Source organism: Oncorhynchus tshawytscha, unplaced genomic scaffold (assembly GCF_018296145.1).
Source record: "Oncorhynchus tshawytscha isolate Ot180627B unplaced genomic scaffold, Otsh_v2.0 Un_scaffold_7041_pilon_pilon, whole genome shotgun sequence".
Taxonomy (NCBI): domain Eukaryota; kingdom Metazoa; phylum Chordata; class Actinopteri; order Salmoniformes; family Salmonidae; genus Oncorhynchus; species Oncorhynchus tshawytscha.
The window spans coordinates 433,955-455,578 of record NW_024609821.1 but is presented as its reverse complement, the minus strand read 5'-3'; the positions used below and the strand labels follow the sequence as shown (position 1 = coordinate 455,578).

Sequence of the window (21,624 nt, the reverse complement as noted above, 5' to 3'; positions counted from 1 at the left end):
GACATAAAAAAGGAACTAAGGTCAGGACGTGACATATACAGATATTTTTTTTATATATATTTTTGCTATACAGATATAGACTTACAGAAGGAGGTTAATTTGTTTATTTTAGATCAGAATATTTAGTATAAAGGTAAACATTATTTTGTTAGATTATAGGAGTAACTCTGGTAGGCCTGAAACAGTTCCTCACCTCAAGTTCAACTGTCTGAGTCAGTTGGAGCACCAGAGTGCACTGCCTTCATATCATACACCTGCAGCAGCTAAAGTTCAATAATAGCCACACCACACCAAACCTTCACAAAAGTTGCTTCACTTTATTAGGATAATGTCAAAAGTAAGTCAAGAAGTTGTTCATAGGGAATATATGAGCATGCTATTATATTGGCGGCAAACACAGCATTACAGTTGGAACTTAATTTGGCCAAAGAATTAAATAAAACAATTGCGAACTGGTTTAAACCTTTTGAACATGCTATTGCAATAATTACCAACAAAGGCAAACGCCGACTGTACCCAACATATGACAGAAATAGGATAATGTTAATATTTGTCAAATGGCAGTCAAGCATCTATCATCATAAATATTTATACTATATTGAAGCGTTAGGTTCTAGGTGTGTGAGGAATAGCCACTCGGATTGTAGAGGCAGAGCACGAGTTGAGCTTTCCTGTATAACTGGGCCCGCCGGCAGCATATGTGCTCACATTATAATAGGACAACTTGTTAGAATGATGATCTGCAAAAGACAACACATTTAGTATCAGAAGTATGCGCTGTCCCATATGTCTTAGAATCTGAAGACAGGTTAATTTACTCCTCCACTTTTCCATCAACCTTGGCAAGTTGAGACTATGTCTGCGATGCGGTGCGTCTCCTCCCTTTGACACAAATGAAAATGCCCAATAGAATAACAACCAGCAGCATCACCAGTAGAACTGAGAGGGTGGATAGGTGAACTCTCTCTGCCCCAGACTCCCAACTGACATCCAGCTTGTTGTCCAGACTGAGGTGAGAGGCAGTACAGGTGTAGTTGTGTCTCTTCTTTAGCTCCTCAGTACTGACCTCCAGACTCTTCCTCAGCTGGTAGGTCCCATCTCCACTAGGTAGCACCTCCCCCCCTGTCAGCTCCTGTTCTGCCACTGGCTGGCCGTCTCTCAGCAGGGTCAGATTGATGTGGCGAGGGTAGAAACCAAACGCAAGACAGCTCACCTGAAACTCTCCAGAAACCTCTTTCTTTATCAACCTGAGTCTGGGAGGCACTTTACGCATCACAGCGTTCTTCTCTCTCTTCAGGATTGTCTTCAGTGTTCTGATGCAAATGGGAAGGAAAACATTCCCATAAAGTGTTCTAAGATATTCTCTCCTCACCCCATCATATCCTGGTCGTAGTTTCCCAGCATCATATGTAAAATGTGTCATGTTGTAATATAACGTTTGATCTGTATAAATGGCATTGAAAGTGTCTTTTTCCATGATCAGAGCTGGTTCACCATTGTCCAACATCTCACAGCCAGACATTCTTTGCTGAACTTGAACACCTCCTGTGAGATTAAAGTGGTGCTTTAGGTGAAATGATCTGCCTTTCATGTGGTGGTACATGATTCCAAACACATAATCTCCGTCCTGAAATAATTCATCATGTATTTTTCCTGTTGGTTTAGGTCCCCTGTAGACAGGCTGTTTATCGTTGGAGTCATAGTAAGCCACATGGATGTCATCCAACATCACCACAACCGTAAACTCAGGGAAAGGCGTCTCCCCGATGATGTAATTTGCAAGTGCCCACAGAGAATGTGATCCTGAACCTGGGAGAGGAGTGATATTATACAGTTATGGACATTTCGAGAGCCTGGGACTATAAGGTTTTATCTGCTAAGATATTTGGCTTTCACTCATCATCACAAATTGTAATTAAGATAGTTAGTGCCTCCTAAAGACATGATTGAGAAAGAGGGTGGGCTATCAGCTGATCATTGATGTTGATGATTGATGTAAATATACTAGTTAGAGAACTCTATTTATTTTACACTGATTGTGATTTAACTCTTTCTTTCTGCCTCTCTCTGCTGTGAGTATCAGCCAATTAGACTGAATATTGATGATGGTGTAGGCAAAATCAAGGGTTATCAAGTGATAATGAAATGTTATGCTGCTGTGGCTGTACTGTTGATATTTGAACTAGGTAGTCAGCTACACACACTGGACCAGTGACCACATCTCTCAAGTCATGCATGTTTGGAGACCGGGCTCCCTCATTCTCTGTGCAGGACAGACTGGAGGGGAAAAGGGCACAACTGGGCATGTGCGCAAGCTCTGTACAGAGCATATCAACAGGAGCAACCAATGGATGGGGTGGGGGGGTAGTGAAGTTGTTGACACAGGGTCTGAACAACAATGACAAAACATTTCCACAAAAAAATAACATTTTAGGGGAAATTATACCACCACCCAAAAGGGCAGGAGACTTTGGACAATGGAAGGGAAAAGTATAGCACGTGCTCTACACAGGTAGAGCCCTATCTGTGCAGCTGCCTGGTGTCAGCTATTTTGATCTTGTGCTCTTTTGAACTCAACAACATGAATTGGGGTATTTAGAGTACTCTCTAGGTAGAGAATATTGAACAGAGCAATGCTATGTCAATCACTCACTTTTGACAAAAATGCAGAAAACCTATAATCCCAAACATTTTGTTTAACATTTTACAACACAACAAATCTTTCAATGAGTTGAGAGAAAGTAGATAGTCCATCTTACCTGCGTTGACAATGGTGGAGAATGAAAGAACAAACAAAAAGACAGACAGTTTGCCCATGATTCAGAAATGTTCACTGCTTTTGCGGTAGCCTCACAAAACAGTTTCTAACTCTGGAGTCTGACACTTTCCCTTTCGCTTATCCTTCTTCTTCTGTAATATTATGCCCATCCACAAACAAATGTTAGAGGTGCATGTTGCCACCTACTGTACTGGAGTGTGTAGTCAATCACAGTTTACAGACTAAATGAATAATGAAACAAACATTAAGTGAAACTTAATTCTCCTTTCTAATCCTGTACTACTAAGAAAACTATTATAACTATTATAAATCCTCCCCATTCCCCCCATCCCTCTCCTACCTCAATAACCCTACACATCAATCTTTCCCTCCTTTTGGGCTCCCAAGTGGCGCAGCGATCTAAGACTGCATCTCAGTGCTTGAGGCTTCACTACAGACACCCTGGTTTGATTCCAGGCTGTATCACAACCGGCCGTGATGGGGAGTCCCATAGGAAGGCACACAATTGGCCCAGCGTCATCCTGGTTTGACCGGTGTAGGTCATCATTGTAAATAAGAATGAGTTCTTAACTGACTTGCCTAGTTAAATAAAGGTTCAATGAAATACAAATGAAATGCCGATACTTACAACAATACATCAACACATGCTTCACTGTTTCATCAACCATACACTCCGTACAGAATCCATTTGTATGCTTACCAACCAGATATAATGACACGTTCAATGTACTACAATGTCCTAGACGCAACCGAGCAAACACCAACTCTTCCTTCATTCCACCTGGACAAAAGGAACACCTACAGTGGCAAGATAAAGGATGTGAACCTTTTGAAATTACCTCGAATTCTGCATAAGTTAATCATGAAATTTGATCTGATCTTCATCTAAGTCACAACAATAGACAAACACAGTCTGCTTAAACTAATAACACACAAACAAGTATAGGTTTTTAGATCTTTATTGAACACACCTTGTAAAGTCACAGTGCAGGGTGGGAAAAGTATGTGAACCCTTGGATTTAATAATTGGTTGACACTACTTTGGCAGCAATAACCTCAGCCAAACGTTGTCTGTAGTTGCGGATCAGACCTGCACAACGGTCAGGAGGAATTTTAGACCATTCCCCTTTACAAAACTGTTTCAGTTCAGCAATATTCTTGGGATGTCTGGTGTGAACCGCTCTTGAGGTTATTCCACAGCATCTCAATCGGGTTGAGGTCAGGACTCTGACTGGGCCACTCCAGAAGGCGTATTTCTTCTGTTGAAGCCATTCTGTTGTTGATTTACTTCTGTGTTTTGGGTCATTGTATCACCCAACTTCTGTTGAGCTTCAATTGGCGGACAGACAGCCTTACATTCTTCTGCAAAATGTCTTGATAAATATGGGAATTCATTTTTCCATTGATGATAGCAAGTTGTCCAGGCCCTGAGGAAGCAAAGCAGCCAAATCATGATGCTCCCTCCACCATATTTTACAGTTGGGAAGAGGTTTTGATGTTGATGTGCTGTGCTGTGCCTTTTGCTCCACACATTGTGTTGTGTGTTCCTTCCAAACAACTCAACTTTAGTTTCATCTGTCCACAGATTATTTTGCCAGTAGCGCTGTGGAACATCCAGTTGCTCTTTTGCGAACTTCAGACGTGCATCAATGTTTTTTTTGGAGAGCAGTGGCTTCTTCCGTGGTGTCCTCCCATGAACACCATTCTTGTTTAGTGTTTTACGTATTGTAGACTTGTCAACAGAGATGTTAGCATGTTCCAAAGATTTCTGTAAGTCTTTAGCTGACACTCTAGGCTTCTTCTTAACCTCATTGATCATTCTGCACGGTGCTCTTGTAGTCATCTTTGCAGGATGGCCACTCTTAGGGAGAGTAGCAACAGTGCTGAACTTTCTCCATTTATAGACAATTTGTCTTACAGTGAAATGATGAACATCAAGGCTTTTAGAGATATTTTTGTAACCCTTTCCAGCTTATGCAAGTCAACAATTATTAATCTTAGGTCTACTTAGGTCTTCATGTGAATAACAAACTCACATTTTGTGAGTGTTTTTTATATTGCAGGGCAGCTCTAACCAACATCTCCAATCTCGTCTCATTGATTGGACTCCAGGTTAGCTGACTCCTGACTCCAATTTGTTTTTTGGAGAAGTCATTAGCCAAGGGGGTTCACATACTTTTTCCAACCTACACTGTGAATGTTTAAATTATGTATTCAATATAGACAAGACAAATGCAATCATTTGTGTGTTAGTAGTTTAAGCACACTGTGTTTGTCTATTGCTGTGACTTAGAGGAAGATCAGATCACAGTTTTAGACAAATGTATGTAGGTAATTCTAAAGGGTTCACATACTTTTTCATGCAACTATATGTGAGACTCAGCAAGTGTGGAGGGAGAGAGGGTGTGCTCTGTGTCCTAGGTTTTGCTTATGGCTACATCTTTTGTCTGGCATGCCCTGTTTTCCGTCAACCATGATCTCTACTGTTTGCTGATTGGCTCATGGTGTGAGCCATTTGTCAAAGGGGGATATGGTGGAGAACATTTCGGCCCAATGGTTTTGCCCAAATTTGAATCTGTACGTCAAACAGTTCATTTACCGTTGTGCGACATGTTTGTTATATAACGTAGACAAGGGAACTCCACTGCAACCAGGGAAGTTCTCCACTCCAAAATGACCTTTTGTCCATCTTGCTATGAATTTCATACACATGGTAGAGCGAAAAGAAAGAAAGAGATGCTGCCTGGTGATAATTGACAGGTTCACCAGGTGGGTGGAAGCATTTCCCACCACAAGCTGCGATGCGCGAACAGTTGCAAAATTGCTAGTCAGGGAAATTAAACCCAGGTTCGGTGTGCCTGAGGTTTTGTCTGCAGACAATGGCACCCATCTCATAGGAGATTTGGTTGCCCAAGTGGCCAAAATGATAGGTGTAGACCAGAAGTTTGTGTCCATCCATCACCCGCAGAGTAATGGGATTACAGAGGGCTAATCAAGTGATCAAAGGGGGGCTTGAAAAAGCCTGTCATTCCACAACAATGAGCTGGGTGGAATACTTGCCCCTTGTCCTCATGAAAATGAGCAGCAGCGGATTTTGAAAGAACTAACCTCTATTGTCAGGTCTCTCCACTCTGCCCACAGGAAAGCAAACAAGGTTCCCCCAGGTGAAGACCCTGACAAGCTTCCCATAAATGTTGGGGACTGGGTGAAAACCAGAGTCCAACGGGTGAAAAAGGAACCAACCACGATGGATGGGTCCGTTCCAAGTAACCATGGTAACACCAACAGCCCTGCGACTGGCGAAGAGGTCCGGCTGGCATCATCTCTCCCACTGCAAGCATCTCTCAGAGTGGAAGCCATGGATGAGCGACAGGGCTCCGGGAACATCTGAAGGAGGAAGAAGGCCAGAGCCAAAAGGACAGAGGCAGAGGGCCCAGACCAAAAGGCCGGAAAGAAAGATGAAGAAGAAGGCTCTAGCCAACGAGCAGAAGAAGGAGACATTTCACACTCACACTCAGGTTCTATAACTACGAAACAGAGACTACACCAGGTCTGGTGGTTTGTTTTCCCCATTTCCCCATTCCCCATTTCCCCGTTTCTAGAGACAATATCTCTCTCTTCATCACTCAATACCTAGGTTTACCTCCACTGTATTCACATCCTACCATACATTTGTCTGTACATTATACCTTGATGCTATTTTATCGCCCCCAGAAACCTCCTTTTACTCTATGTTCCAGACGTTCTAGACGACCAATTCTCATAGCTTTTAGCCGTACCCTTATTCTACTCCTCCTATGTTCCTCTGGCGATGTAGAGGTGAATCCAGGCCCTGCAGTGCCTAGCTCCACCCTATTCCCCAGGCGCTCTCTTTTGATGACTTCTGTGACCGTAATAGCCTTGGTTTCATGCATGTTAACATTAGAAGCCTCCTCCCTAAGTTTGTTCTATTCACTGCTTTAGCATACTCAGCCAACCTGGATGTTCTAGCTGTGTCCGAATCCTGGCTTAGGAAGACCACCAAAAATTCAGAAATTTTAATTCCAAACTACAACATTTTCAGACAAGATAGAACTGCCAAAGGGGGCGGTGTTGCAATCTACTGCAAAGATAGCCTGCAGAGTTCTGTCCTACTATCCAGGTCTGTACCCAAACAATTTGAACTTCTACTTTTAAAAATCCACCTCTCTAAAAACAAGTCTCTCACCGTTGCCACCTGCTATAGACCACCCTCTGCCCCCAGCTGTGCTCTGGACACCATATGTGAACTGATTGCCCCCCATCTATCTTCAGAGTTCGTGCTGCTAGGTGACCTAAACTGGAACATGCTTAACACCCCAGCCATCCTACAATCTAAACTTGATGCCCTCAATCTCACACAAATTATCAATGAACCTACCAGGTACCTCCCCAAAGCCTTAAACACGGGCACCCTCATAGATATCATCCTAACCAACTTCCTCTCTAAATACACCTCTGCTGTCTTCAACCAAGATCTCAGCGATCACTGCCTCATTGCCTGCATCCGTAATGGGTCAGCGGTCAAACGACCTCCACTCATCACTGTAAAACGCTCCCTGAAACACTTCTGCGAGCAGGCCTTTCTAATCGACCTGGCCGGGGTATCCTGGAAGGATATTGATCTCATCCCGTCAGTAGAGGATGCCTGGATATTTTTTTAAATGCCTTCCTAACCATCTTAAATAAACATGCCCCATTCAAGAAATTTAGAACCAGGAACAGATATAGCCCTTGGTTCTCCCCAGACCTGACTGCCCTTAACCAACACAAAAACATCCTATGGCGTTCTGCATTAGCATCGAACAGCCCCGTGATATGCAGCTGTTCAGGGAAGCTAGAAACCATTATACACAGGCAGTTAGAAAAGCCAAGGCTAGCTTTTTCAAGCAGAAATTTGCTTCCTGCAACACTAACTCAAAAAGTTCTGGGACACTGTAAAGTCCATGGAGAATAAGAACACCTCCTCCCAGCTGCCCACTGCACTGAAGATAGGAAACACTGTCACCAATGATAAATCCACCATAATTGAGAATTTCAATAAGCATTTTTCTATGGCTGGCCTTGCTTTCCACCTGGCTACTCCTACCCCGGACAACAGCACTGCACCCCCAAACAGCAACTCTGTCACGCCCTGGTCAAAGTATTTTGTGTTTATTTTTATGTATTTGGTCAGGCCAGGGTGTGGCATGGGGTTTTTGTAATTGTGGTGTGTTTGTCTTGGTTTGGTGGTGGTATTGGGATTGTAGCTTAATGGGTTGTCTAGCAAGGTCTATGGCTGTCTGGAGTGGTTCTCAATCAGAGGCAGGTGCTTATCCTGATTGGGAACCATATTTAAAGCCATATTCTTTGAGTTTGTCGTGGGTGATTGTCCTTAGTGTCCTATGTGTACTCGTTGTTAGTTTGCACCAGATAGGCTGTTTCGGTTTCGTTTATTGTTTTTTTTTTGTAAGTTCGTGTTTCTTTGGTATATTAAACATGGATCGCAATCGACACGCTGCAGTTTGGTCCGACTCTCTTTCATCACCACTAGAAAACCGTTACAGAATCACCCACCACCAACGGACCAAGCGGCGTGTCAACAGGCAGGAGCAGCCGAAAAAGGAGATGCTCACCAAGGATTTCTGGTCATGGGAGGAGATCTTCGACAGAGGACCCTGGGCTAAACCAGGGAGTGTAGCCGCCCAAAGGAGCAACAGGAGAAGAGGCAACAGAGGCAGCAGCAGCAGGAGCAGCAGCAGCTACAGTGGGAGAGGTTGCACCACCTGGAGTTATGGACATGGGAGGAGGAATTGGACGGTGGACCCTGGAATGAGCCTGGAGATTTTGTCACCGAGCTGGAGGCAGCAAAAGCAGAGAGGCGGCATTATGAGGAGCTAGCACGGCAGAGCGGATGGAAGCCACAGCCCCAAAAATTTCTTGGGGGCTTACAGGGAGTATGGCTATGCCAGGTAGGAGACCTGCGCAAACTCCCTGTGCTTACCGGGGGCTGGAGAGACCGGGCAGGCACCGTGTTATGCTGTGGAGCGCACGGTGTCTCCAGTGCGGGTGCACAGCCCGGTTCGACCCAGCTCCGCGTCGGCCGGGCTCATTGAGCGTCGAGCCAAATGCCATGAAGCCGGCTCTACGCATCTGGTCCCCAGTGCGTCTCCTTGGGCCGGCTTACATGGTACCAGCCTTGCGCTCGGTGTCTCCGGTTCGCCTGCATAGCCCAGTGCAGGCTATTCCACCCGCCGCACTGGCAGGGCAACCGGGAGCATTCAACCAGGTAAGGTTGGGCAGGCTGTCATGCGCCTGCACGGTCCGGTCTATCCAGTACCACCTCCACACCCCAGCCCTCCGGTAAGCTCCCCGCACCAGGCTTCCTGTGCGTGTCCTCGATCCAGTACCACCAGTTCCAGCACCACGCACCAGGCCTTCAGTGTGCCTCGCCTGTTCAGCGCAGCCAGCGCTTTTCTCCTCTCCTGCGCTGCTGGAGTCTCCCGCCTGTTTAGCGCAGCCAGAGCCTTCCTCCTCTACAGCGCTGCCGGAGCCTCCCGCCTGTTTAAGCCAGAGCCTTTCTCCTCTCCTGCGCTGCCGGAGTCTCCCGCCTGTTTAGCGCAGCCAGAGCCTTCCTCCGACACAGCGCTGCAGGAGTCTCCCGCCTGTTCAGCGCAGCCAGAGCTGCCAGTCTGCATGAAGCAGCCAGAGCTGTCAGTCTGCATGGAGCAGTCAGAGCTGTCAGTCTGCATGGAGCAGCCAGAGCTGTCAGTCTGCATGAAGCAGCCAGTCTACATGGAGCAGCCAGAGCTGTCAGTCTTGAAGCAGCCCGAGCTGCCAGTCTGCATGAAGCAGCCAGTCTACATGGAGCAGCCAGAGCTGTCACCGCATGGAGCAGCCAGAGCTGTCAGTCCGCATGGAGCAGCCAGAGCTGTCAGTCTTTGAAGCAGCCCGAGCTGCCAGTCTGCATGAAGCAGCCAGTCTCATGGAGCAGCCAGAGCTGTCAGTCTGCATGAGCCAGAGCTGTCAGTCTGCATGGAGCAGCCAGTCTATGGAGCAGCCAGTCTGCACGGAGCTGTCAGTCTGCACGGAGCTGTCAGTCTGCATCTGTAAGGAGCTGCCAGTCTGCAAGGAGCTGCCAGTCAGCACGGAGCCGCCAGAGCGGTCAGTCTGTAAGAAGCCGCCAGAGCTGTCAGCCTATATGGAGCAGCTAGTGCCGCCAGTCTGCCCAGCGCCGCCAGTGCCCCCAGTCTGCCCAGCATCGAGTCTGCCCAGCATCGCCATCAGTCTGCCCAGCATCGCCAGTCTGCCCAGCATGTCTGCCCAGCATCGCCAGTCTGCCCAGCATCGCCAGTCTGCCCAGCACCGCCAGTCTGCCCAGCGTCGTCAGTCTGCCCAGCGTTTCTGCCCAGCACCGCCAGTCTGCCCAGCACCGCCAGTCTGCCCAGCGTGCCAGTCTGCCCGGCGCCGCCAGTCTGCCCGGCGCCGCCAGTCTGCCCGGCGCCGCCGGTCTGCCCAGCATCGCCAGTCTGCCAGACTCTTCCAGATTTGCCAGTCAGCCAGACTCTTCCAGATCTGCCAGTCAGCCAGACTCTTCCAGATCTGCCAGTCAACCAGACTCTTCCAGATCTGCCAGTCAACCAGACTCTTCCAGATCTGCCAGTCAACCAGACTCTTCCAGATCTGCCAGTCAACCAGACTCTTCCAGATCTGCCAGTCAACCAGACTCTTCCAGATCTGCCAGTCAACCAGACTCTTCCAGATCTACCAGTCAGCCAGGATCTGCCAGTCAGCCAGGATCTGCTGAAACCACCAGCCAGCCAGGAGCTGGTAGAGATATCTACCTGCCTGAGCTTCCTCTCACTCCTGAGCTTCCTCTCACTCCTGAGCTTCCTCTCACTCCTGAGTTCTCAAGCTTCCTAAGCTGAGCTTTCTCTCATGAGCTTTCTCTCACTCCTGAGCTTTCTCTCACTCCCGAAAAGCTTCCCCTCAGTCCCGAGCTGCCTCGGTCTGTCCTTCAGTCCCGATCTGTTCCTCAGTCCAGTGGGGTTCTGGGTGAGGACTACTGGCCAAAGTCGGCGGCGAGGGTGGACTATCCAGGGACGAAGGGAGAGGGGACTAAGACATTAAAGGAGTGGGGTCCACGTCCCCGCGCCGGAGCCGCCACCATGGACAGACGCCCACCCGGACCCTCCCTATTGTTTTGAGGTGCGTTCGGGAGTCCGCACTGGGGGGTTCTGTCAAACCTGGTCAAAGTATTTTGTGTTTATTTTTATGTATTTGGTCAGGCCAGGGTGTGGCATGGGGTTTTTGTAATTGTGGTGTGTTTGTCTTGGGGTTTTGGTGGTGGTATTGGGATTGTAGCTTAATGGGTTGTCTCAGCAAGGTCTATGGCTGTCTGGAGTGGTTCTCAATCAGAGGCAGGTGCTTATCGTTGTCTCTGATTGGGAACCATATTTAGGCAGCCATATTCTTTGAGTTTGTCGTGGGTGATTGTCCTTACCTGTCCTATGTGTACTCGTTGTTAGTTTGCACCAGATAGGCTGTTTCGGTTTCGTTTATTGTTTTTTTTGTAAGTTCGTGTTTCTTTGGTATATTAAACATGGATCGCAGACACGCTGCAGTTTGGTCCGACTCTCTTTCATCACCACTAGAAAACCGTTACAAACTCGCCCAAGCCTTCCCCATTTCTCCTTCTCCCAAATCCATTCAGCTGATGTTCTGAAAGAGCTGCAAAATCTGGACCCCTACAAATCAGCCGGGCTAGACAATCTGGACCCTTTCTTTCTAAAATTATCTGCCGAAATTGTTGCCACCCCTATTACTAGCCTGTTCAACCTCTCTTTCGTGTCGTCTGAGATTCCCAAAGATTGGAAAGCAGCTGCGGTCATCCCCCTCTTCAAAGGGGGACACTCTTGACCCAAACTGCTACAGACCTATATCTATCCTACCGTGCCTTTCTAAGGTCTTCGAAAGCCAAGTCAACAAACAGATTACCGACCATTTCGAATCTCACCATACCTTCTCTGCTATGCAATCTGGTTTCAGAGCTGGTCATGGGTGCACCTCAGCCACGCTCAAGGTCCTAAACGATATCTTAACCGCCATCGATAAGAAACATTACTGTGCAGCCGTATTCATTGATCTGGCCAAGGCTTTCGACTCTGTCAATCACCACATCCTCATCGGCAGACTCGACAGCCTTGGTTTCTCAAATAATTGCCTCGCCTGGTTCACCAACTACTTCTCTGATAGAGTTCAGTGTGTCAAATCGGAGGGTCTGCTGTCCGGACCTCTGGCAGTCTCTATGGGGGTGCCACAGGGTTCAATTCTTGGACTGACTCTCTTCTCTGTATACATCAATGAGGTCGCTCTTGCTGCTGGTGAGTCCCTGATCCACCTCTACGCAGACGACACCATTCTGTATACTTCCGGGCCCTTCTTTGGACACTGTGTTAACAACCCTCCAGGCAAGCTTCAATGCCATACAACTCTCCTTCCGTGGCCTCCAATTGCTCTTAAATACAAGTAAAACTAAATGCATGCTCTTCAACCGATCGCTACCTGCACCTACCAGCCTGTCCAACATCACTACTCTGGACGGCTCTGACTTAGAATACGTGGACAACTACTACTTAGGTGTCTGGTTAGACTGTAAACTCTCCTTCCAGACCCATATCAAACATCTCCAATCCAAAGTTAAATCTAGAATTGGCTTCCTATTTCGCAACAAAGCATCCTTCACTCATGCTGCCAAACATACCCTTGTAAAACTGACCATCCTACCAGTCCTCGACTTTGGCGATGTCATTTACAAAATAGCCTCCAATACCCTACTCAACAAATTGGATGCAGTCTATCACAGTGCAATCCGTTTTATCACCAAAGCCCCATATACTACCCACCATTGCGACCTGTACGCTCTCGTTGGCTGGCCCTCGCTTCATACTCGTCGCCAAACCCACTGGCTCCATGTCATCTACAAGATCCTGCTAGGTAAAGTCCCCCTTATCTCAGCTCGCTGGTCACCATAGCATCTCCCACCTGTAGCACACGCTCCAGCAGGTATATCTCTCTAGTCACCCCCAAAACCAATTCTTTCTTTGGCCGCCTCTCCTTCCAGTTCTCTGCTGCCAATGACTGGAACGAACTACAAAAATCTCTGAAACTGGAAACACTTATCTCCCTCACTAGCTTTAAGCACCAACTGTCAGAGCAGCTCACAGATCACTGCACCTGTACATAGCCCACCTATAATTTAGCCCAAACAACTACCTCTTTCCCAACTGTATTTAATTTTTATTTATTTATTTATTTTGCTCCTTTGCACCCCATTATTTTTATTTCTACTTTGCACATTCTTCCATTGCAAAACTACCATTCCAGTGTTTTACTTGTTATATTGTATTTACTTTGCCACCATGGTCTTTTTTGCCTTTACCTCCCTTCTCACCTCATTTGCTCACATTGTATATAGACTTGTTTATACTGTATTATTGACTGTATGTTTGTTTTACTCCATGTGTAACTCTGTGTCGTTGTATCTGTCGAACTGCTTTGCTTTATCTTGGCCAGGTCGCAATTGTAAATGAGAACTTGTTCTCAACTTGCCTACCTGGTTAAATAAAGGTAAAATAAATAAATAAATAAATTATCCTTTCCAGGGCAGCCATGGGACCCCCCGGGGATCTGAGGAAAACAACAAATGGATACAAATGGTGAGAAAAAAATGGAAATCAGAATAAGAGGCCAGGAACCCAGGTTTTAGTATTTAGAAAGCCTACATCAACCACTGAGCTGTTCTGGAGTCAGGTTGAGTTTGAATGTGGGTTTTATACTTTATTCAGAGAGGTAATGAGAAACAACCTACTAGGCGAAGGGAGTCCACAGGTGTAACGGTTTTCTTCTGGTGAAAGAGAGGCGGACCAAAATGCAGCATGGTTAGTTTTGTACATCTTTAATAAAGATGAAAGTACAACAATCTACAAAACAAGAAACATGAAAAAAATGAAACAGTCCTATCTGGTGCCACAAACACAAAGACAGGAACAATCACCCACAAACACACAGTGAAACCCAGGCTAGCTAAGTATGATTCTCAATCAGAGACAACTAATGACACCTGCCTCTGATTGAGAACCATACTAGGCCAAAACATAGAAATACCCAAATCATAGAAAAACAAACAGACTGCCCACCCCAACTCACGCCCTGACCATACTAAATAATGACAAAACAAAGGAAATAAAGGTCAGAACGTGACAACACGACTGTTCTCTGGGAGAAGAACTGAGAGGTTAGCCGGGGATCATGGGACACATATATGTTGGGGTGGTCACAAGAAGGGAGCAAACTTATCTAATGTGGTAGAAGCAGGCAGATCCCTCTATGGCCTAGAACTCGCCTCAGGAGAGGTGAGTCCGTCTTCACGGTAAGAACTACCTGTTCTGTACTGTGTAATTATCCCAGCAGGCACCTGTGGATAAAATTGTCCCACCTCGACAACAGCCAGTGAAATTGCAGAGCGCCAAATTCAAAACAACAGAAATCACATAATTAAAATTCCTCAAACATACAAGTATTATCCACCATTTTAAAGATAAACTTCTTGTAAATCCAACCACAGTGTGCGATTTCAAAAAGCCTTTACTGCAAAAGCACACCATGCGATTATGTTAGGTCAGAACCTAGTCACAGAAAACCATACAGCCATTTTTCCAGCTAAAGAGAGGAGTCACAAAAAGCAGAAATAGAGATAAATGAATCACTAACCTTTGATGATCTTCATCAGATGGCACTCATAGGACTTCATGTTACACAATACATGTATGTTTTGTTCGATAAAGTTCATATTTATATCCAAAAATATCAGTTTACATTGGCGCTTTGTAGTCAGAAATGCATTGTCTCAAACAAACATCCGGTGAAGGTGCAGAGAGCCACATCAAATTACAGAAATACTCATCATAAACATTGATAAACGATACAAGTGTTAATCATACGAATAAAGATAAACTTCTCATTAATGCAACCACTGTGTCAGATTTCAAAAAGGCTTTACGGAGAAAGCACACTTTGCGATTATGTTAGGTCTGCACCTAGCCACAGAAACCCATACAGCCATTTTCCAGCCAAGGAGAGTGTCACAAAAATCAGAAATAGCATTAAAATTAATCACTTACCTTTGATGATTTTCATCTGGTGACACTCCCAGGTCTCCATGTTAGACAAAAAAGCCTAAAACAATGCCTAAAGACTGGCCACATGTAGAGGAAGCCATAGAGACTGAACTGCATCATAAGTCGTTGTATGGTGGATAGGTTTTCAATGGAAAAACAGCCTTTCAAAATAATAGTACTTCCTGGTTGAATTTTCCTCGGGTGTTCGCCAAGGAATCAGTTCTGTTATACTCACAGACATTATTTTAACAGTTTTGGAAACTTTAGAGTGTTTTCTATCCAAATCTACTAATCATATGCATATCCTATCTTCTGGGCCTGAGTAGCAGGCAGTTTAATTTGGGCACGCTTTCCATCCAAAATTCCGAATGCTGCCCCCTACCCTAGTAAAGTTAACGATCCGAGGATTTAGCCAAAACTCATTAGATCTCCAAAATCTGAAAGCAGTCGTTGGCCACCATGAGTTGGCTTTAGATTATCTTTTCGCGAAGGAAGGAGGACATTGTAACGTACTATTACAATTGTGTTATGCTCCTCCCTGACTACTCTGAGAATATGACTGCAATAATTGATAAGACTGCTGATATTAATAAAACTCTCTCAAAATCTGAAAAATCAAAGTCAAAGACAAAAGTGGTGACTAGTTTTGAAGCTAGGGGGCACTATTTTTATGTTTGGAAAAATAACGTTCCCAAAGTAAACGGCCTATTTCTCAGGACCAGATGCTAGAATATTTATATAATTGACAGATTAGGATAGAAAACAATCTAAAGTTTCCAAAACTGTCAAAATATTGTCAGTGAGTATAACCAAACTGATATTGCAAGCGAAACCCTGAGAAAAATCAAACCAGGAAGTGGCCTCTATTTTGAAAACTCCATGTTCCATAGACTCCCATTGCTACATTTAAAGGGATATCAACCAGATTCATTTTCCTATCGCTTCTTCAAGGTGTCAACAGTCTTCAGATATAGTTTCAGGCTTTATTTTGAAAAATGAGCCAGAACGATAACATTGCGTCAAGTGGTCACATGGGTTTTGCTCGCGCAACAAAATTTGGACAGCTATTGTTTTTCCCTCTCCTACTGTGAAAGACATTTGCGGTTGATATATTATCGATTATATATTTTAAAAACAACCTGAGGATTGATTATAAAAACGTTTGACATGTTTCTGTGGACATTACGGATATTATTTGGAATTTGTCTGCGTTGTCGTGACCGCTCTTTCCTGTGGATTTCTGAACATAGTGCGCCAAACAAACGGAGCTATTTTGGATATAAAAATAATCTTTATGGAACAAAAGGAACATTTGTTATGTAACTGGGAGTCTCGTGAGTGAAAACATCCGAAGATCATCAAAGGTAAACAATTAATTTGATTGCTTTTCTGATTTTCGTGACAATTATCCCTCTTAAGGGATGGGTAGACTCAAGAAGTAAATGCTACATTTGGAAATGTAATGGGGAAAGTTATGATAACTTTGTTTTCATTGTTTACTCCTATACTTGTAGGCGGTTTGGTGATTTTGGCTACTGTTTATATTTGTAAAAAAATTACTGTAACTGCTCTTGTACAAGCTGGAGTGATGGTGCTGGTGGAACCTGACACAAATCGCGCTGAAGGTGTAACTGGTGCATTTCTGGTTTCTCTTAATTCCATTGTCTATCCAACTCATGAGGTTCTTCCCAGGACTCAGGAGGAATGGGAATATAGACAGACTGGATCCAGGGATAGGCCAAATCTGTTTGATTTCAGAGGAGAATATTAGGATTGAAGCTGTGAGACTAATTAGTCTCAAAGGGGGGAATGATGGGGGTCACCTTGGGGTCAAGATAGGGGCTGCACCAAATGATTGATGTTTTATAACAATTGATTATGCTTATGTTGTATTAATAGAAGGGAGAGGGCTATAAGACCCTCACCTGCTACATTTATAGGGTCCTGGACCACAGATTAGCAATATATGCATTATAGGGTTTAATACTGTTTCACAGTTCTTTTCTAGTCTCTGCCTCTTATAAGAAACGGTCTGAGAGATGTGTGAGCCATTGCAGTCAAAACAGGGTGTCTGTGAGAAAGCGCCTCAATGCTAAAAGAGAAACATAGGCACAGACCCCTGCAGGGGAGTAAATAGATATGAGATAAGTCAAACAAACCACTGTAAGCCACACAGGAATGGAAAATTACTGCTGAGCCCTTAGAAAACACTGGACTATTGTTTTTTAAGTTTGTATAACTGTATATGCATGGGCTTGGTCTCATGAGTAGAAGGTGTTCACGTAGGCAGTTACACCACTAGGGGTTGACTGCAGGCATATTAAAGCAACTTTGACCTTTTTTATTTTGCAGAACTTACTCTGAAACATATGCGCTGTGTTTCCATTGTCAACTTCTGTCTGCAATTGCATACCTTAAGGGAACATTTTGACATTCACCATATGGTTAGTGAGAAAGTCCACATTGCAAATGTACGGTCCATTACTAGACGTCCGACAACGTTTCTAAAATTCGCGGACAGCGGCGGGCCATGCAGCAGGGCCGGATCTTCCAGAAAGTTATCAAACGAAGTCTCTCGGACATTCGGATTCCGTTTTATAAAATGTTCAAATGTTGGTCATTTTTCCTCTGTCCCGGTAAATCCCAAAAGAGGGCGAATGGAATCATATTGCAAATGTCTAAAACATCATCAATCACGACGTGGCCTTTGCTCCTAAATTGAAAAGACTATGAAGACGAAACTTGGTGAGCATAGGTTTGGCATAATGGGCAGTCGGCCCCGAACAAGATGGCTTCGAGGCCTCAACGGTTTTTGAGTTATGGACATTTTTCTGGGATTAAAGGTCAAAAATGAAAATAGAGCGCTAATTTTTCCACTTCACGTCAAAGTAAATGAACCTACGGTGTCAATAAAAAAAGAACCAGACATTTATCTATCGTAATTTAACCCTTAACAGTAAAACAGTTTTTTTTGATCTCACAGATTACACTGACATCTCATACATTGCCTGCTCTCCTAAATTCAACCTAGAGCCTATGTGGGTTAATAACGCCTTATGAACCTGTCTTCAATGACAATCCATCAGGCCACAATGAGGTCTACCTGTGTCGATTCTAAGCTTCCTGGAGCAACCGGAAGTGGTTAAATTCAACCAAAAGGTATTTTGATGTACATAACATGCAAATGTGAAAATGACTGCATTCAACCCTGTGTAGATCAGGTGTCTTTAAGCACCGGACTTTGTCACTCCATCCTTGCTGTGTGTGTGTGTGTGTGTGTGTGTGTGAGAGAGCTTTATTTGACATCTGTTGGGAGAAATGACTGATTTACAGTTCATGAGGGTTGCCTAATAACACATATGAAGTTTTGAAAAGATCTGACCTTTTTAACCCTTCGAAACAGCACCTATGACACCATTTTAAGGCACTTCCGGTTTACACAGGAAGCTGAAAGTGAACACTTATCCTCCTTTGGGTAGGCACTTATAGAATATTGAGTTTTGAAGGAGGGACCGGACTGCCCACAGTGCATTTGCAATATGATTCAACAGTGAAAAAACATCACCAAATGGATATGATGAAATCAACACAATGAGCGATGGAGAGGAACCACTATCATCAGGCCAGTCAATTTTGCATTTCTGCAGTATTTTTGAGCATGACAAATTCGTGATGATAAATGCACTTTGAAACATACTGCAAATGCACAGCCGTGCACCTGGTGATTGGAACGGGTTACCAGGAGCACATTTTTAAAAAGGTTTTTAATGCCATTACGGGGTAGCAAGGGGTCCACGGTTGGGTAGGGAGCACCCCCCACCCGTGCCCATCCAACCCGTCCCATCCCACCCGCCCCTTGTCATTTTGGACGTTTTTTTTTAAATCGTTAAAAAACAACAGTCCAACTTCTCCCTCATCATACATGACAAATATACCATATAGGTTGATTTATGGCTTAACATAGTGCTATATATCATTTTGGCAGTATAAATGCCTTTTGGACATGGTTCACTGACTTTTGAGTTTGTAAACAAACTTCCATTGATCGTATATGGCAAAGGGACCTAACATCCTGATTTGGCACTTTCAAATATTTCCTATTGCATTTGCACATTTCTTATGGCATTTGGCCAAAAAAAAGCAGTGAAGTGACTTCCTATGAAATCATATTGCAAATGGACAAAACATGTGCCTTATGCACAAGTAAAAAACGTTTTTTTAAAGAATTATTGATAATAAAATTTGACAAAAGTATATTCATACAGTTCTTACACATGTGTAATTGACAAAAAAAAAAAACAAATTTTGAAAAACAGTCCAGAAAGCACTTTAAGGGAGTGATAGGTTTTTGAAAAAATGTTCAATTTTTCAACATTTTACTCTTGGGTCTTTACTTGTGTTACATTTGCAATATGAAAAATTACGGTGGAGCGCACTCGCCATCTGTTGGATATTTGCAGTGTTACACTTGGCATTTGCCATATGGCATTTGCAATCAACTTTGAATGAAACAACGCCAAAATGAGTGGTATGTCCACTGTGTATATGTTTAAATGCGGTGCCAATATGTTCCCATTCATTTTTGTACATTTCGGGGTGTTCCCTTACATTAATAAAGGTTTGATTGATTTACTTAAAGAAGATATTGTCTGATTGCTGATTTTATCAATAAGCCAATGATTGAGAAGGAACAAGGAACCTACCCCAAAAAGTCCACTATCATCTCCTTTGTCTTGATCATGTTGAGGAGAGGTTGTTGTCCTTCACCACACAGCCAGGTCTCTGACCCCCCTCCCCCTTTTGGCTGTCTCGTTGTTGTCGGTGATCAGGCCTACCACTGTTGTGTCATCGGCAAATTGGATGATGGTGTTGGAGTCGTGCCTGGCCGTGCAGTCATGAGTGAACAAGGAGTACAGGAGGGGGCTGAGCATGCACCCCTTAGAGGCCCCTGTGTTGAGGAGCAGCGTGGTGGATGTGTTGTTACCTACCTTTACCACCTGGGGGCGGGCCGTCAGGAAGTCCAGGGGGAGCATACAGGGGAGTAACTGTAGGTCAAGAAGACACCAGATGAACACCAGAGGGTGTAGCAGGAGCAGATGTGACAGTACCCCCTCTATGGATGCCACCTGGTGCATGACCCGGCTTGTCTGGGTGTGAGGTATGAAAATCCTGTAAGAGGGAGGGATCCAGAATGTGATGACGGGGCACCCAGCAGCGCTCCTCAGGCCTGTATCCCTCCCAGTCCACCAGATACTGCCAACCGCGACCCCGACAGCGCACATCCAAAAGCCGCCGGATGGTATAGGCAGGATGGTCGTCGATGAGCCAAGGGGTGGAGGAGCAGCTGCAGGAGGGACAGGGGACTGGAGAAGACTGGTTTGATTAAGGATACATGGAAGATGGGGTGAATCTTGAGAGAGTCTGGTAGTTTCAGATTAACTGTAGGGGGTTTATGACATGATCAATCTCAAAGGGGCCAATGAATCGGGAGCTAGTTTTTTGGAAAACACCTTCAGGGACAAGTCCTTAGATGAAAGCCATACCTTTTGGCCTGGAGTGTAGACTGGGGCTGAAGCACTGCGGCAGTTAGCTTTGGATTGGGTCCTGGCGGAGGCACGAAGAAGGGCAGTCCGGTCCCTCCTTCAGGTGCGACGATAGCGGCTCTTGTGGTCCTGGACTGAGGGCACCTCTACTTTGACCTCTTGGGCAGGGATCAAGGGAGGTTGGTAACCCAGAGCACACTCAAAGGGAGACATACCTGATGTCATGACGTTGCCCTCTTTGGGAGTGGCAAGCCCCATCCCCCTCTCCCTGCCTCCCCCTTTCCTCCTTCAACTAGGCTGCTGTGGTCAGAGAGATGTCGTAAATTCCTGAGGATCTCCTCATGGACACACAGTATAGAGAGAGTAAATTTTCATAGAGAACAAAGGAAAACCTTCCACCTCACAGAACTTGAGGTACAAACAAATGTCATGTTCCGGAGAAAGTATAAAAGATCGGTGAAGAATCCAGCTATGAACTGGTCCATTTGTTACAACTTGGGAAGCTCATGGAAGACAGTGTGGCCATATTACCATAACGCTGTTTATATAATAGCCTCAGATATGAGGTTTACATCTAATTGTTGTATAAGATGAATGAGTGAGTATGATACTGTTTACACAATTTTACAATGTGATTTTGGACTGTTTAATAAAGGAAAACTCAATCGATACCGACAGAATAAGAACAAGTCTTTGATATTAATTACTAGTCTGCAGCTAGGAATTCGGTATCATTGAATGTGAAGAACGACAACCGCCGAAACATCCATTCTATTACAAATGAATGAATGTCACTCTGAACTATCCCCTCTAAGCAACACACACACAAGAGAGATCCCCTCTAAGAGACAGACAGAGAGAGAGAGAGAGAGAGAGAGAGAGAGAGAGAGAAAGTATCTGGTCACAAAAGGCAGACAAAAATTCCAAATAGTATCCGTGAAGTTTGTAGAACATCAAACGATGTTTATAATCAAACCTCAGGTTGTTTTTAGCCTAAATAATCAATCATATTTCAACCGGACAAAAGCTTTGTCAATATAAAAGGAAAACAAGAAAGGTGCGCTCTCGGTCACGCGCAGCAAAGAGCTCTGAGGACATCCCAGGGTCCACTCACTCAATGCTGTCA

At 44.8% G+C, this 21,624-nt stretch overlaps 1 protein-coding gene across 1 annotated transcript; it reads right to left on the bottom strand.

Annotated features, from left to right (window-relative positions):
* Window positions 1-297: 297 nt before the first annotated feature.
* LOC112240628 (major histocompatibility complex class I-related gene protein-like) lies at window positions 298-2,911 on the bottom strand. Its single transcript, XM_024408896.1, has 2 exons — window positions 2,760-2,911; window positions 298-1,809 (listed from the first exon to the last, which is right to left on the bottom strand). Exons 1-2 carry the CDS (start codon window positions 2,815-2,817, stop codon window positions 854-856), a joined length of 1,014 nt encoding a protein of 337 aa, XP_024264664.1. The 5' UTR covers window positions 2,818-2,911; the 3' UTR covers window positions 298-853.
* Between the last annotated feature and the right edge of the window lie 18,713 nt (window positions 2,912-21,624).

What these genes read in the sequence shown, in the direction of transcription:
- LOC112240628 (XM_024408896.1), bottom strand. Translation starts at nt 2,817, where the DNA reads ATGGGCAAACTGTCTGTCTTTTTGTTTGTTCTTTCATTCTCCACCATT. An exon ending in CTCCACCATTGTCAACGCAG is followed by an intron (nt 1,810 to 2,759) that starts GTAAGATGGACT and finishes CTCCTCTCCCAG; the next exon opens with GTTCAGGATCACATTCTCTG.